Here is a 14,860-nt window from a genome sequence, read left to right as displayed (position 1 = left end):
CATACGAATTCTCAACCAAAACAAGAGTTGGAATATATCAGGAATGAAAAATGAGAAAATAACAGTCTCATGGGTAATTATTAGATTTAGATACAGTCCAGATTACTAGAAAGGCAATAAAGAGAAAAGGATTTATAACAAACAATCAAAAACATGTATCATAAATGCCCCCGAAAGACGAGAGAGAGAGAGAGAGACCAATATATTTCCAAAGATAAGACCAGGAATAGTGCTGTGAAAGTGAAGGGACTGTTTTTTCATACTCAAAAGCAAAAAATAGTGGAAGATTCAGGGAAACATGTCATCAAGACACAGAATTGGACAAAATTAGAAAGCTGAATGGAAGGAGAGGCAAGAATTAATAAAAGCTTGCAGCAGAAGCCATACAAGAATATGAGATCATACAGAAACAGAGGAAAGCACCAAAACAGCAGTAAGGTGGTATGGATGGAAGCAAAGACAAGAAAGATAACCAGATATTCAAAAACAAAATTGTACAAAAACATAAGCGTATAATCCTTCCCTATACTCCATTCCTCCAGGAAGATTTTTCTACAACCAAGGAAGACCAGATTGGCAGCGACTTCCCAGAGGGCTTTGTCTGCCACCGCTCTAAAAATTTGGAATGACCTGCCGGAAGAGATTCACCAATTACCCTCTCTGGAGGTTTTCAAAAAGGCGATAAAAATGATCCTCTTCCGGCAGGCCTTCCCTGATTGATTATGCCCAGAACCGACCGAATCTGCCCATCTCACCACGTCCCTTCCTTATTCGTTGAATGCGTAATAATTTTTGATGTATTGTCATATATTTTAATTATGTTTTTATTATTTTAAAATTTTTATAGTTGGGAGGAAGGGTTAGGGTTGGGGACTCGTGGGCTTCTTGTTGTTTTTATTACTGTGTGTTGTATAAATCATGTTGTTACCCACCTCAATCCCCAAAATGGAAGAGGCGGGATATAAATAAACATTTCATTCATAACTGGGTGCCTGGGGGCAGCAGACAATGGACAAACTGACTGGCAGTTAAATAGTGAATGAGCATTAGCATGAGAGACATGCAATTTCAATCACATTGTTTTAAAAAGACTAGGTAGGAAATGAAAGTTGGTTTTTATTAGGAACATATATGCTCCTGTGTACTGGTAGTTCTGAAATATTTTTCTTTGGATTTCACATATCTACTGGAGACTGATATTATCAATATAGATGTTTAAAAGCTACCCCTTGTAAGAATTTTTATACTGACCAGCAACTAGGAAGTATTTTCTCAAAAGACTATTTCCATTCTTATCTAAATGGATTGGTGAACCACAAATGATGCTGAATTTAGAAGCATCTAAACAGCAACTGCTTCTTTCACAAATTAAGAGATCATTATTTAGGAAAATCAAAAGGGTATTTATTGACATGAAACACAACACAAAAGCAATTTTAAACAGTTGAGTGGGATACACAGGACTACTTTAATATTTTAGTTTCTTTTTGGCATTCTCCAGAGGGAAGAGTGAGGTAGAGAGAATGAAAGTTTTCTCTGTTCATCTAAACTGGTCAGATTTTTTCTCTGAATTCTCACCTGGTGGCGTCTGCATGCGATTCACCATCTGAGCTGGCACGTTGGCACGTATCATATTTGGGTCAGGAAGAGGGCCATCTGCAATTAGGTGAAAAATCCAGAGTTACTAGATTTTCTCATGGTTTATGAATTAAAAAAATAATTTGTGTGTCTTGAATGCCTTCATTTCCAAGGGATAGCTGTTCAAGCAAATATTTTAAAATGTCTTTAACTTTAAGGTATTGCTTTAGTCTTTGGTCAATTTCTACAGTTAAGCTACATCCTAGTATTTGTATTCAAAAAGTACCTGAGAACAAATAATCAAACTCTAACAATTGGAACTACAGCCATGATATAACAAAAGACAAGCTATGGTAATGCTAGCCTACGGAACCCATTCTCATTTTTCAACTGCCAAGTTAAGTTAGATTCACTAGTAGAAAGGTAAAGGTCTTGAATAAGCTTTCACTTGTTGTTGGCCAAACCCCTTCTTTGTAAGTCTTCATTAATGCCCTGAAAACACATTTGTTCTCACTGGCTTTTGTTTCTGAGCTGCCAGTTTTAAACTGCTTTATTTTGTACATTTAAAGAAAATGTATATGCTGACCTGGGAAAGTTTTGCAGTCAAACATGTTCTAAAAATAATTTCAAATAAAACAAAAGGTGATAGTCAATTGCACGAGAAAGATCACAGGCCCACAATACAGTTGCCAGAGAAGGTGAAGAGCTTGTTACCTGACTACCAATAGGTTAGAGTATACTTCTAGTATACAACAGAAGTAAAACATTTTTAAAGATGCTGGCAACAAAAGGGGAGACTAGTTCCTCTTTCAAAATAGTGCTAAGCTACATCCTGTGCCTGATTCAGTAATAAGGGTTACTACTAACATAAACAACTCCACCCATGTAAAAGACCCTCACTGAACAGTTGATACCAAAGTAATACACTCTGGCTCAGCAGAACAGGAAGTGAGAATGATGAGACTTCCTGGGTATAATAGCTGACTGCCCAGGCAAGTCAACGTTTATGATTTTTAGAGAAAACAATGCAATCGCTCTCACTCATTTGCTTGTTTCATTCACACAAGCTGCATTCAGATCACACCATATCCACCTACATGATGAAGGCTGTATGAATTTTTGTCTGTAGGACTCAAAGTCATTGGCAGACCTTATGGCAAAATGAATGAGGTCTAGCAGTACAAGCATTTGTATTTCTACGACTTCCAATTATCTGTCATTTGGATTCTTGAAGAGGTAGGAAACAATAGATGATGACAAATGATGTAATTATACCACACTTACTTGCTGTCATTCCAGGCTGTGGCTGCCCCATAGGCCCTTGATTCATAGGGGCTGGTGGCATGCCTGGGGCAGTAGGTATCATGTTCTGCCTCTGCAGTCTTGTCCTCCTCTTTTCCTCCAGTTCCTTCTGGATTTTATAAATCTTCTCTGCTAATAGGTGGTAGTACTCTGCCTATAGTGGGAAAATAATTTTAAAAAGCATGTGTTTAAACAGTTGTATCTTATTAGGATGTACTTTTCTCATCAGAAGTTGTGCAACACTATTAAAATACTGATAATTGAAAAAGGATGGTCTGCATGCACACATAGAGAGGGAATTCATAATGCAGGGATCTAGACTGGGAGAGAGGGGTTTAGCAAAGAGGAAATGTAAAAGGGCTAAATCCCTGCTACTGAGATCCAAAATTACAGGGAAAGCCATTTTTGATTCCTCCCTCGGTTTTATTGAATGCTATCCAATTATAGAAAATCATTAACAACGAAGCCTTCATATGTCTACATATCCCCAGCCTGGACGATGAACAAAACATTGCGCCTAAATCCTTGTAACTTGTTTCATAAGTAACTGAACAAGTGATGACTCATTAACATTACTGAAGAATTTCTTTGAAATAATGTTTCAGATGTATGTTATAATGATGGGAAAAGAACATGACTATTTTTAGTAGCAAATGTACTAAAAACATACAAGAATCAGTTTATCTAGAAACAAATATTCAATATAATGAATGCAATTCCAAAAAGTTATGAAGTTCAAGAGCTTACCCTACTATTGGCTGATTCATACATGTCCCCTTCTACTTTCCGAGCATAGGAGACAAGATTTGCCATTCGCCTATCTTTTAGTGCTGCAGGATCAGGAGTTGGAAATATGGCTTGTACTCTGCAAAAATAGAGTGGAAAAAATGCTTAACACACTACTTGCCTCCAGAATATTTATGTCTCCAAAACAAGTGATCAGTATTTCACATAAATTAATAAGCATAATACAACTTTATTTCTCTACTCGGGTAGTTAAAGGAAAATTTTACACACACACACCACAGCATGCCCTTGGTATCTGCTGGGGTTTGATTCCAGGATCCACTGTGGATACCAAAATCCATGGAGGCTCAAATACCATTACAGTCGGCCCTCCTTATACGCGGATTTGCCATGTGTGGATTTGACCATACGCGCATGGCAAATCCGGGGATGTTGTCCCCAATGGCGGCACGCGTGCACGCGCACAACCATTGGGGACAAAATCCCCCTCCTCCCCTCTTTCCTTCCTTCCTTCCTTCCTTCCTTCCTTCCTTCCTTCCTTCCCTCCCTCCCTCCCACCTATCTATCTACCTACCCTCCCTCCCTCCCTGCTTACCTGCTCCGTCGTCATGCGCCTCCTCCTCCACCACCGCAGGAAAGGCCGGGTGCTGCTCGTGGAGGCCAAGAGGCCTGCAGGCTGCACCCAGCTCTTTCGCGGTGGCGGCGGCGAGGAGGACGAGCCTGGCTTCGTTCTCCTCGCTGCCACCGCGAAAGAGCTGGGTGCACCCTGCAGGCCTCTTGGCCTCCAGGCTGCCCCCGGCCCTTCTTCCTCGGCGGCGGGGGCGAGGAGGGCGAGGGCAAGCCTGGTCCTCCTCGCCCCTGCCGCCGAGGAAGAAGGGCCAGGGGCAGCCTGGAAGCCTCTTGGCCTCCAGGCTGCCCCTGGCCCTTTAAAAGCGGCAGAGACAAGGAGGACCAGGCTTGCCCTCGCCCTCCTCACCCCCGCCGCCGAGGAAGAAGGGCCAGGGGCAGCCTGGAAGCCTCTTGGCCTCCAGGCTGCCCCTGGCCCTTTAAAAGCGGCGGAGGCAAGGAGGACCAGGCTTGCCCTCGCCCTCCTCACCCCCGCCACCGAGGAAGAAGGGCCAGGGGCAGCCTGGAAGCCTCTTGGCCTCCAGGCTGCCCCTGGCCCTTTAAAAGCGGCGGAGGCATGGAGGACCAGGCTTGCCCTCGCCCTCCTCGCCCCCGCCGCCGAGGAAGAAGAGCCGGGTGTAGCCTGGAGGCCCCTTTTCTCCAGGCTACACCTGGCCCTTTAACAGCGGCAGTGGCGAGGAGGATGAAGCCTGGCCCCGTCCTCCTTGCCGCTGCCGCTGAAGAAGAGCCGGGTGCAGCTTGGAGGCCTCTTGGCCTACAGGAGCAGCACCCGGCCATTTTGCGGCGGCGGAGGCCAAGGCCGCGAGGAGGACGAGGCCAAGCCTCCTCCCTCGCGGCCTCGGCCTCCACCGCCACAAAACGGCTGGGTGCTGCTCCTGGAGGCCAAGAGACCTCCAGGCTGCATCTGGGCTTTTTACAGCAGCGGCGGCGGCGGCGAGGAGGACGAGGTCAACCTTCGTCCTCCTTGCTGCCGCTGCCACCATGAAAGGGCCGGGTGCAGCCTGGAGGTCTCTTGGCCTCCAGGAGTAGCACCCGGATTTTGCTGTGGCGGTGGCGGCAGCAGCGAGAACGCGGCGGCAGCGACCCAGGTAAGGAGGGAGGGAGGGAGGGAGGGTGGGAGGGAGGGAAGGTGGGTAGGTTATAGGAAGGTAGGTAGGTAGGTAGGAGGGAGGGAGGGTAGGAAGGAGGGGGGAAAGAGGAGGGGGACTTTTTTGTCCAATAGCAGCGCGCTTGCACGCGCGCCGCCATTGGACAGAATGGGGCTTGAGCACACGCGGATTTTGGCATACGCGGGGGTGGGTGGGTCCGGAACGGATCCCCCGCGTATACCAAGGACCCACTGTATATACAATAGGGTATTAAAATGGTATCCCTTATATAAAATGGCAAAACTAAGGTTTGCTTTTTAGAATTTATATATTTTTAATATCTTTTGAAGTCCTGGATGCTTGAATCCGTGGATAAAGAATTCATAGATACAAAGGGCTGACTGTATACATCTCACTAACGCAGTTCCTTCTACAAACAGGAAGCAGGCACATGGGCTAATGAATCCAATCCCCACAATCTCAGCATACCATAAGCAAAAACATCAAACAAAAAGAGGGAAACAAGAAAAGGATAAGAATACATCCTACTGGGAACTAACCCAAGCACTTTTTAATTTTGTCAAAGAATACAGGAATCTTAAATGAGCAGTGAATTTTTCAGGTACAGATTATTTTATTCTTGATGCAGTGGGCCCTCCCCTTGCATGGGGAATATGTTCCGGATCCCCCCGTGTAAGGGGAAATCCGTGTACACTCGCACCCCATTAAAAACAATGGGGCATGTACTTGCAGCTCGGGGGAATACACGTGCCATTTCTTTAACTGACGCATGGTTTCCACATAAGCTGGAAGCTGAGTATAATGCACCCGCATATGGTGCGGGCGCACTGTACAGTGGTACCTCGGGATACGAAATACCCAGGTTACGAAATTTTCAGGATACGAAAAAAACCCATAGGAAATTATTGTTCCGGGTTGCGAAAGTTTTTTCGGGTTACGAAAAAACTTTTGGTGCTTTTCTGCGCGATTTCACACGGAATCGCGGCTTTTCCCCATTAGCGCCTATGGCGATTCGGCTTGCGAAGGCTTTTCGGGTTACGAACGGCGCCCCGGAACGAATTAATTTCGTAACCCGGGGCACCACTGTATATCCTTATCAACTTCTAAATGAAAGATAAAAAATAATCATAGGAGGAAATCTGGATGCTATGGTGGCCCAAAAGACATACAGTACAAAGCATTTTACTGAACTCACTGAAAGCTTTGGAAAGATCCAAAACACACAAGCACTTAGGCACAGAAATTCAATTCAGACACAAGACATTCATTCTTTGGATGCCTAAACTGTTTTTCTAAACATTCAACCGAAGTTTTAAGATCCTGTAATGCTACGAATTTGGGATGGAAGGAAAATTTCACTACAGAGGAGGGGAAATCTTATTTGGCTTCCTCCATTAACTTTTTCTCTGATTTGATGGTACAGCTAGGAGGTGCTGAAGCAGAAAACCTATGTCAATTGGTGCTAAAGCAGAAAACTTATATGAATCTTGCTTTTGCTTTCTATGTAGATGGAGATAGTAATACTGGAGAACTCTAATAAAAACTTGTGGTGAGCTATAGCATTCATTCAGTATGCTCATTCATGATATTCAGCACCTAATTTTTTTTTGGGGGGGGGGGTGAGAAGCTGATGCATTTGTGTCTTAGCTGAAAGGCTATGTTGTGGTGACAACATTGGGAAATTCTGACAAGAAAAATAGACATCAGGTTACCTTGACCTATAGAGTAAAAGCACTATAGGCTATCTCTCTTATTTGCAGAAGAAACATCTAAACAAGTAGTCCCCAAACTGTGCCCTTTAAGAGATTTTGGACCTCAGCTCCCAGAAACCTCAGCCATGTTGGCCAATAGTCTGGGATGCTGGGAACTGAAGTCCAAAATCCCTTAAAGGACACAGATTGGGGACCACTAATCTAAACCAATGATTCCCAAAGTGGGCAGTATGGCCCCCAAAGGGGCAGTGGAAAGATCCAGTGGAGTGGTGAGGGGGAAAGAGGCAGCAGGGGGTCAGTGCAGGGGAAAGGGGATGGTGGGGCTTCAGGGACAAGGGGAATCAGAGGCCTGTATGACCATGGTAGGTGGGGATGAGGGTTGCATTAACCTTCTTTTCAGGGTTCCCTAAAACCACAATGCAGCCTTGCTGATCATTTAGTGTGGTGGTGTCTCCCACTTTTGGCCTGCTCCCACTTCCTTAGATGCAAGCCACTAGACTAGAAGCACTGGTGGCACAGTGGTTAAGTGCCAGTACTGCAGCCACTCACTCACAAACCACAAGGTTGTGAGTTCAATCCCAGCCAGGGGTTAGGGTTGACTCAGCCTAGCATCCTTCCAAGGTTGCCTACATGAGTATCCAGCTTGTTGGGGGCAACTACCTTATAGTTGTGAACCACTTAGAGACTCCCTTTGCACCTGGTTGCCTTGGGAGCAACAACTGAGCAGTTGGCTGAGCAGTGACTGACAGGCCTCTGCCCTGCACTGGTCTTTGCTAGAGGGGTGGCATGGGTGAGGCTTCTTAGTTGATGTTCAGCCGGCTACTCAGTTGTTGTTCCCAGGGTAACCAGGTGCAAAGTGACCAAGGTTGGTTATTATGAATTTGCAGTAGAACAATAAACCTCATTATCAAGAAATATACATGAGGGGGTAAGGTCGTCACCCAAGACAAAAGGGGCCAGTAGCCAGAAAAAGTTTGGGGACCGCTAATCTAAACAGAGATCTAAGCTTTTGCTCTGCATATCAGACAAACACAGGTACAGCCACCATTCCAGTTTGCTCCTGGTGGATGTGCCCTGATCTGAACAACAGGGAAAACTACAAGGTAAAACAACAATAACAATTATTTAAAACATCACAGTGATGAGACAGTGTGTGCCAATGCATGGTCCTCTGATTTGTCAACACAAGTAAACTAAACCCCCCTGATAGATGTGGGTGACATGACTGGGCCCTCCTGGTTGTCTCCCTCTGAGTGATAAACAGACTTGGCTATCAACTAGACAGAAAATTTGTCACATTTCTAACATTCACTGGGGATAGAGTCAATTATTTTTTCACTAATTTCAATAGTAATTCTGCTTAAACCCTCAAGCCCTCCCTTCAGCCACCATCTTGAGGGCTAGCTCCAACAGGCCTGCCTGGAAGAAGACAAGCCCTCCCTTCATCCACCAGCCTGAGGGAGAGAGACGCAGGCTAGGTCCAACAGGCCTGCCTGGAAGAAGCAGAGCCCTCCCTCCGGTCCATCTGCCTTGGTCCAGGCCTCAGAGGGAGAGAAGAATGATGGACCTGATCCCCTCCCCCCTCACCATTCCCTTCTCCTTTTGTGTCATGTCTTTTAGATTGTAAGCCTGAGGGCAGGGAACCGTCTATTATCCCCTCTGTTGTAAACCGCTTGGATTCCCAGTGATTGGGCGGTATATAAATAAATCCTATTATTATTATTATTATTATTATTATTATTATTATTAAACATCTGTCCTGTCACTCCTCCAGACTCCTATGAAGTCCTGCAAAGGTAAAGGACCCTACCTTCCCCAAACACAGCTATTACAGTGGAGCCTTGTTATACGCTGGGGTTTGGTTCCAAGATCCCCCGTGTATAACAAAATCCGTGTATGCTCAAGTCCCATTGAATATAATGACATAGCAAAATGGTGTCCCTTATAAAAAATGGAAAATCAAGGTTTGATAATTGAAATTTATACTTTTTTTGAACATTTTGAAACCGTGTATGCTTGAATCCGTGTATAAAAAATCCGTATATAAGAAGGACCGACTGTATATTGTTTCTTTTCTTTATATTCCTATTTCTCCATACTAATTTTCTCTCCCTCCCTCTTATAACTTCCCTACAGAACATTACATCAATAGAGGTTGCAGAAGGTGAGAAACATCAATAGACATCTGTCATGTAGTGCAAAGGTGCCTCAGATGCATCAAAGATTCCTCAGATGGAGAAAATGTAACCCCCATATTTGTGGCCATGAAGCCCCCTGACAAAGTCCTTAAACTTTAAAAAAATTCAATGAGCATTTGGGACAATTTTCACAACAAAATCACACCCAGGAACCTGAAAAATGGTGAAAATATTTTCCATGAACACCCTGAACTGCCTACTCAAAATACCTCTTTGTTTGGCCTACTTTGAGACTGGATGGGCCTGTGCAGTATGCTGGGGCATTATTTGAAAACTGGCTCCTGCCCATTTATCCATCCAAGTGTACATCTTTCACTATTTCAGTTTTAATTGAGAGGTCTGAACAACATTTGGTATCAGTACTTACAGTTTATGAACAAGGTGATTTCGGAGGTCCTGAGTAATATCTTCATGCCATGGTTTTCGAATTCCAATGCCAGATGGATGTGTTGCTGTTGGCATGGCCCCCAGATTAGCAACACTGGCATTTTCATTCATCATAGGGCTGAAAATAAGATGAATTCATATAAGTGAAAGCTGATAAGTAGGTGACACAGGATAGTAGGTAAGATTATGGTCAACTCATGTTTAGATTCTGACCCAGAACAAGTAGATAAACAGATTACTGGCACTTTTTTAAAAACTGTTTTTTTGCTTTTTAAAGAAGTTTTAGCTCTAAGTTATTTTCACTTATACAAATAATCAGATTTAAAATATGATTTAAACTTCTGAATTTGAACAAACAACTGAAGTAAATCTGGTAAACCAGCTCCAGCCCTATCTGGAGAGGGCATACCTTGCTTTGAGAAAAATCCAGGCTGGACTACTATAATTTGTTCAACATGAAAGTTGTCTATAGGGCCTCTTTTTGAGTGTGCTCCTTTTTCAGAACATTTGGACCTAAAGGTACAGGGAGTCATGGAACATAATATCTACTGGATTATAGCAGGAACCATCTGTGCAGCCTTCACAAGAAACCTAAAGCCACATCTATTCTCCATGGCTTTGTCTTAAGGTTTTTAATGGGACTACCTGACGCAAATTTATTGTGTGATTGACCTTAACATTTCTCTTTGGTCAGTATTAGTGTTACTGTTTGGCTTGTATTAGTATTTAAGTTATTAATTTGATTTTAATTGTTTATTTATGCTCTTTTATGAATTTTGCAAGAGAGCTTTTTTGTTCTATAAGCAGTCTATAAGCATCCTCAAACCGAAATTAAATTAATCAACCAAGACATAATTGACTGGAGTTGGAGCTTCATGGCCCTAATGCAATCCTTGTCTATTCAACAAGCATCAGAAGCAGAGTTCTGCACAAGCTAATTCATACTGAGTTCTATCCACAAGAGTTCATTTTGCAGGGCACAGAATTAAACTCCTGGAAGTTCCACACAGCCTTATTCACACTGTATATTATATCTTATACCCTATGTTGAACAGCAGTGACATACAACCTGCAACCCCTAAGGGGCTTACATACAGCTTTCCCTGCCCCGCATGCCTAGCTCTCTCCATGAGGAAAGGGTATTATGGGGTGAGGGATAAATTTGTGTCAATGCAGACCTCGTGGTTGAAAAGCTTGTAGACCCTGCACATCATTAGCAATAGCAGAAAAAACAGTTCCTCAACAATATTCAAATGCTTACATTTTTAATGTTCACAGAACTTGTAGCAACACCACTGCACAATTCAGGGCAAATCTCAACATTGCTCTAAATACAAAATGAATTTGAATTCTAATTAATAACAGATCTATTAAGGCCCATATGCAGTAGGAGCGTAAGGATGAAATCTTTACGTATTTCCCCCCCTGAAAAGCCCTTATAATAAAACCTACCTTTTATGGTTGCTGTCCTATATACTAGGCATTTCTGTCTGTGAATTCTTTAATCAATGCATTATTTTAAAAAATTATGCACAGAATTAAACAAAAATAAACTTACTTTTGAGAATTCATAGCTGAATGCAACATGGAATCAGGTAGCAAACTCTGTGCTTGAACTCCAACACCTCCATTTACTCCCATAGGATTAGCATCTAGGTGGAAAATGGGGGATTGGGGGGGAGGGAAGAGGCATTAAGCAAAGCATGCTCTACAATAGATTCAGTCCTGTAAGCATGTAAGAGCCTCCACACAACTATTAGTTTGTTTTAGGATTTCTACCTCTTTATGAATTTTCATTACATCTAAAAAAAGGTGTTAAGTTATTGTTTTAAAATTTGGCTTTTACATTCTTATCATGCTTCGTTGTTTTCTTGCTTTAATGTTTTATGATTGCTGTACAACTGCTAGGTTATGTTTACTGAAAGATGATAAACAAATACAGTAAGGCCTCACTATCCTCAGACTTGCCATCCACAGATTTAAGCATTCATGGACAGCAAGTCCCATTGTCCCCAATAGTGGTGTGTTCACCTGGCCATGTGCATGTTGTGCCACCATTAGGGACAACAGGACTTGAGGTCCCACGTTTTTTCATATCCATGAGAGCGGGTCTGGAACAGATCCCTCGTGGATACCAACGCCTGACTGTGGCCTCATTCCCACTACAAAAAAGTCCCGGTCCCAATGTGAGGTAAATGCTTCTAGTTCCCATTGGAATTGGATGTTGATCCTCACTGGATCGATTCCAATGGGAAAAACCTGCAGTGAATGGCAAAAGCGTGGGGTTTCCTGACACTACATTTTTTGCAGAACTTTCCTGAGGAATCGATTCTCAAATAAGTGGGAACGCCTGCTCGGAATCGATTCTTCCTGAGGGGAGGGAAAATTGGGATAGAACTTTTGACAGCTCCACCATCCCCCCCCCCCCCCCCCCAGTCAGTGCTGCCTTTTTTAAAAGGGTAAATTAAGTGATTGAGTATTTTACAACTACTTGGCTTGGCAAGAAGTTGCAAAAGCGTTCACTTGATTAATCTCTCTCTTTAAAAACAACAACAAAAACCACCCCCTCTTCCTCCCGGGTCCCAAAGGTCTCCCTCCCCAGTGCCACCCTTGGATCGAGTGATCCAAGGGTGGCACTGGCCCCAGAGGGACCCTCAAGGGTCTTCCTTCCTTGCCTGGATCCTCCAATGGGAACGACAAGTGTTCCCAGCTAAAAAAGTGGTTCCAAACAAGGTCCCTTTTCATAGTCTGAACGAGGGGTCTTTTGGAACCACTTTCATTAGTGGAGCGGAGCCAGGTTCCAACGCGGATTTTTCGCAAGTGGGAATGGGCCCTGTATACTGTATCCATTTTTTTTTAAAAAAAAATCAAGTCATAGCAACTTAGTGAGATACCTCTCTACTTCCCATAAGATTTGACACTATTGCTCAAGGATGTAGATCCACAAATTACCGAGAATATGTCCCAATTTTGTGCTGTTGCCATTGCAACACGCAAACTAATTATTAAGGATCAGAATTGTGGTTAAAAGAACGAGTTGTTCAAGGATCTCCTTTCCTATGTCAGTGTGTAATGCTTCCTATTTAAATGTATATTTGTGTTTTAATTTGATCTTTTTTAGATTTATTAGTTTTTTGTAAGAATGTTTTTATTGTTAGTGTATATATAACACTGAGATACTTTGGTCAAAGACCATAAATAAACTATTCTATTCTATTCTATTCTATTCTATTCTATTCTATTCAGTAGCCAAAGACGAAAGACAAAAGACATATTTAACATTTAATAAATTCCTATCTCTAACAATATTTTCTCTCCCATTATTTGAACAAATTCAAATCATGCAATGATGTATATCAGAATTATTTGCATTACTAAAGTAAATGGCTATCATGATGACAGGCAGTAGGGTAGGTGAAGGGGAATTGAACGAAATCCTTATGTGCATGTGCCTCTATTATCATCAAACAACAGGTTATGGGCCCACTACAGAAGAGCTTTCTTTCTCCCCTAAAATTGCAATAAATCATGTGAAGGAGAACAAAGAAGATGACACAGGTACATTTTGCTTCTTTAACTGTCCCAGACATAGAGACATCGACATCATCATCATCTATCCCGCCTTTCTCCCAATATAAGTATTCAAGGCAGCTAAAACCAAATTTAAAACAGTACAATTTAAACACAATACAAAAGCAATTTAAAAGTATGAATATAAAGTTTAAAAAGCAATTAAAAGTTAAAACAATTACACATTAAAATTCTAAAATATATTAAAAACCAATACATAGATTTAACTAGAATTAATTAATAGAAATTGCTGAGCTCTGATTTAGCTTTAAAGCTACCATGGTTTCCATTTTATGGTTATGCTCCACTCTAGCACCCAAGGAACACTGAGAACTTCCTTTTGTCACACAGAAAGTTTTCCATTACTCTCTTTCCCCAAAGAAAGCATAATTTTAGAAAAGAAGCAAACTAAATGAAATGCAAGAATATATGGTCACAAATAACATGATGAACTTACTTGTGGGATTCATGGGGCGAAGACCTTGTGGTGACTGTCCCTGTTGCTGACTCTTCACTTGAGTTTGAGTCTGCGTCTGCATCTGGTTCCCTTGATACGTCAGTCCAAGAGCTGCATAAGCCCTCTCAATAGAGCTGGGGTCAATCTGGTTAGTAGCATTTAAATTGGGTGTTGTTTGTTGTCCAACTCCTACAGAGCCAGAATTGCCAAGTCCTACTGCAGCACCACCTAATAATGCTAAAAGAAATGAAAACTAGCATGTATTATGTTTTAAAAATCACTTCAGACTATTAAAAAAAATTGGACAGAAAACACTACTTTCAATTATAAAAGACAGAAGTCAGCTGCTGGACCATCATCCTTAATGCTTAGTGATGAAGGGAGAAACATTATTGTTGCATTTCACTGTGGACATAGGAGATTCCACTCAAGTTGTTTTTCTGATTATAAGCCAAAGAGAACACAACCAATGCCAAGCTACACTCTGTGGATTGAAAACAAATCTAAAGAGATATTTCATACCTGTTGTTTCTTTAAGGCAATTACTGCAAAATGCCCATGTAAAGCTCAATTATGACCCCTTTAAAACTTATTTAATGTAATAGTCCCATTATGTTCTGAGTAACAGTCCCACTATATTCTGCACTGGTCAGGCCTGGAGTACTCCATTCAGTCTGGACACCACATTTTAAGAAGGACATAGAGAAGTTCAGAGAAGAGCAACAAGGATGGTAAGACGTATGGAGCACAGAACATGTGAGGAAAGGTTGAAGGAGCTGGGCATGTTCAACCTGGTGAAGAGAAGAATGAGGGGTGACATGACTGCACTCTTTCAAGTACATGAAAGGGTTGTAATAGAGAGAAGAGAGCAGACCTGTTCTCTGCTGCCCCAGAAGGTAGAAGCAGGCCTAACAGTTTGAAGTAACAGGAGGAGTAGATCTCAATTGAGCAATGGAACCAATTGCTTGGAGCGGTGGTGGATTTTCCTTTTCTGGATGTTTTCACAGAAACTGGAAAGCTACCTGATGGGAATGCTTTAGATGATACAGTGGGCCCTCGGTATCTGTGGAAGAACCGTTCCAGATCCCCCAGTGGGTACCAAATTATGTGGCTGCTCAAGTCCCATTGTCCTCAATGGTGGCACTGCCACCATTACGGACAATGGGACTTTGC

The 14,860-nt window shown here is 42.5% G+C and overlaps 1 protein-coding gene across 1 annotated transcript in view; it reads right to left on the bottom strand.

Moving 5' to 3' along the window:
• Nucleotides 1-14,860, bottom strand: part of EP300 (EP300 lysine acetyltransferase) — a 102,627-nt gene that overhangs the window by 32,666 nt on the left and 55,101 nt on the right. The window contains exons 6-11 of the mRNA XM_089523692.1: nt 13,688-13,924; nt 11,219-11,312; nt 9,641-9,778; nt 3,628-3,745; nt 2,863-3,034; nt 1,579-1,656 (exon numbers count right to left, since the gene is read on the bottom strand). Coding sequence (XP_089379818.1) covers nt 1,579-1,656; nt 2,863-3,034; nt 3,628-3,745; nt 9,641-9,778; nt 11,219-11,312; nt 13,688-13,924 — 837 coding nt within the window. The remainder of the gene's footprint in view (nt 1-1,578; nt 1,657-2,862; nt 3,035-3,627; nt 3,746-9,640; nt 9,779-11,218; nt 11,313-13,687; nt 13,925-14,860) is intronic.

Source organism: Sceloporus occidentalis, unplaced genomic scaffold (assembly GCF_023333645.1).
Source record: "Sceloporus occidentalis isolate IW3139 unplaced genomic scaffold, rSceOcc1.0.p SCAF_5, whole genome shotgun sequence".
In the NCBI taxonomy this organism is placed as follows: Eukaryota; Metazoa; Chordata; class Lepidosauria; order Squamata; family Phrynosomatidae; genus Sceloporus; species Sceloporus occidentalis.
The sequence above is the reverse complement of the archived record's forward strand: the minus strand, read 5'-3'. Positions and strand labels throughout refer to the sequence as shown.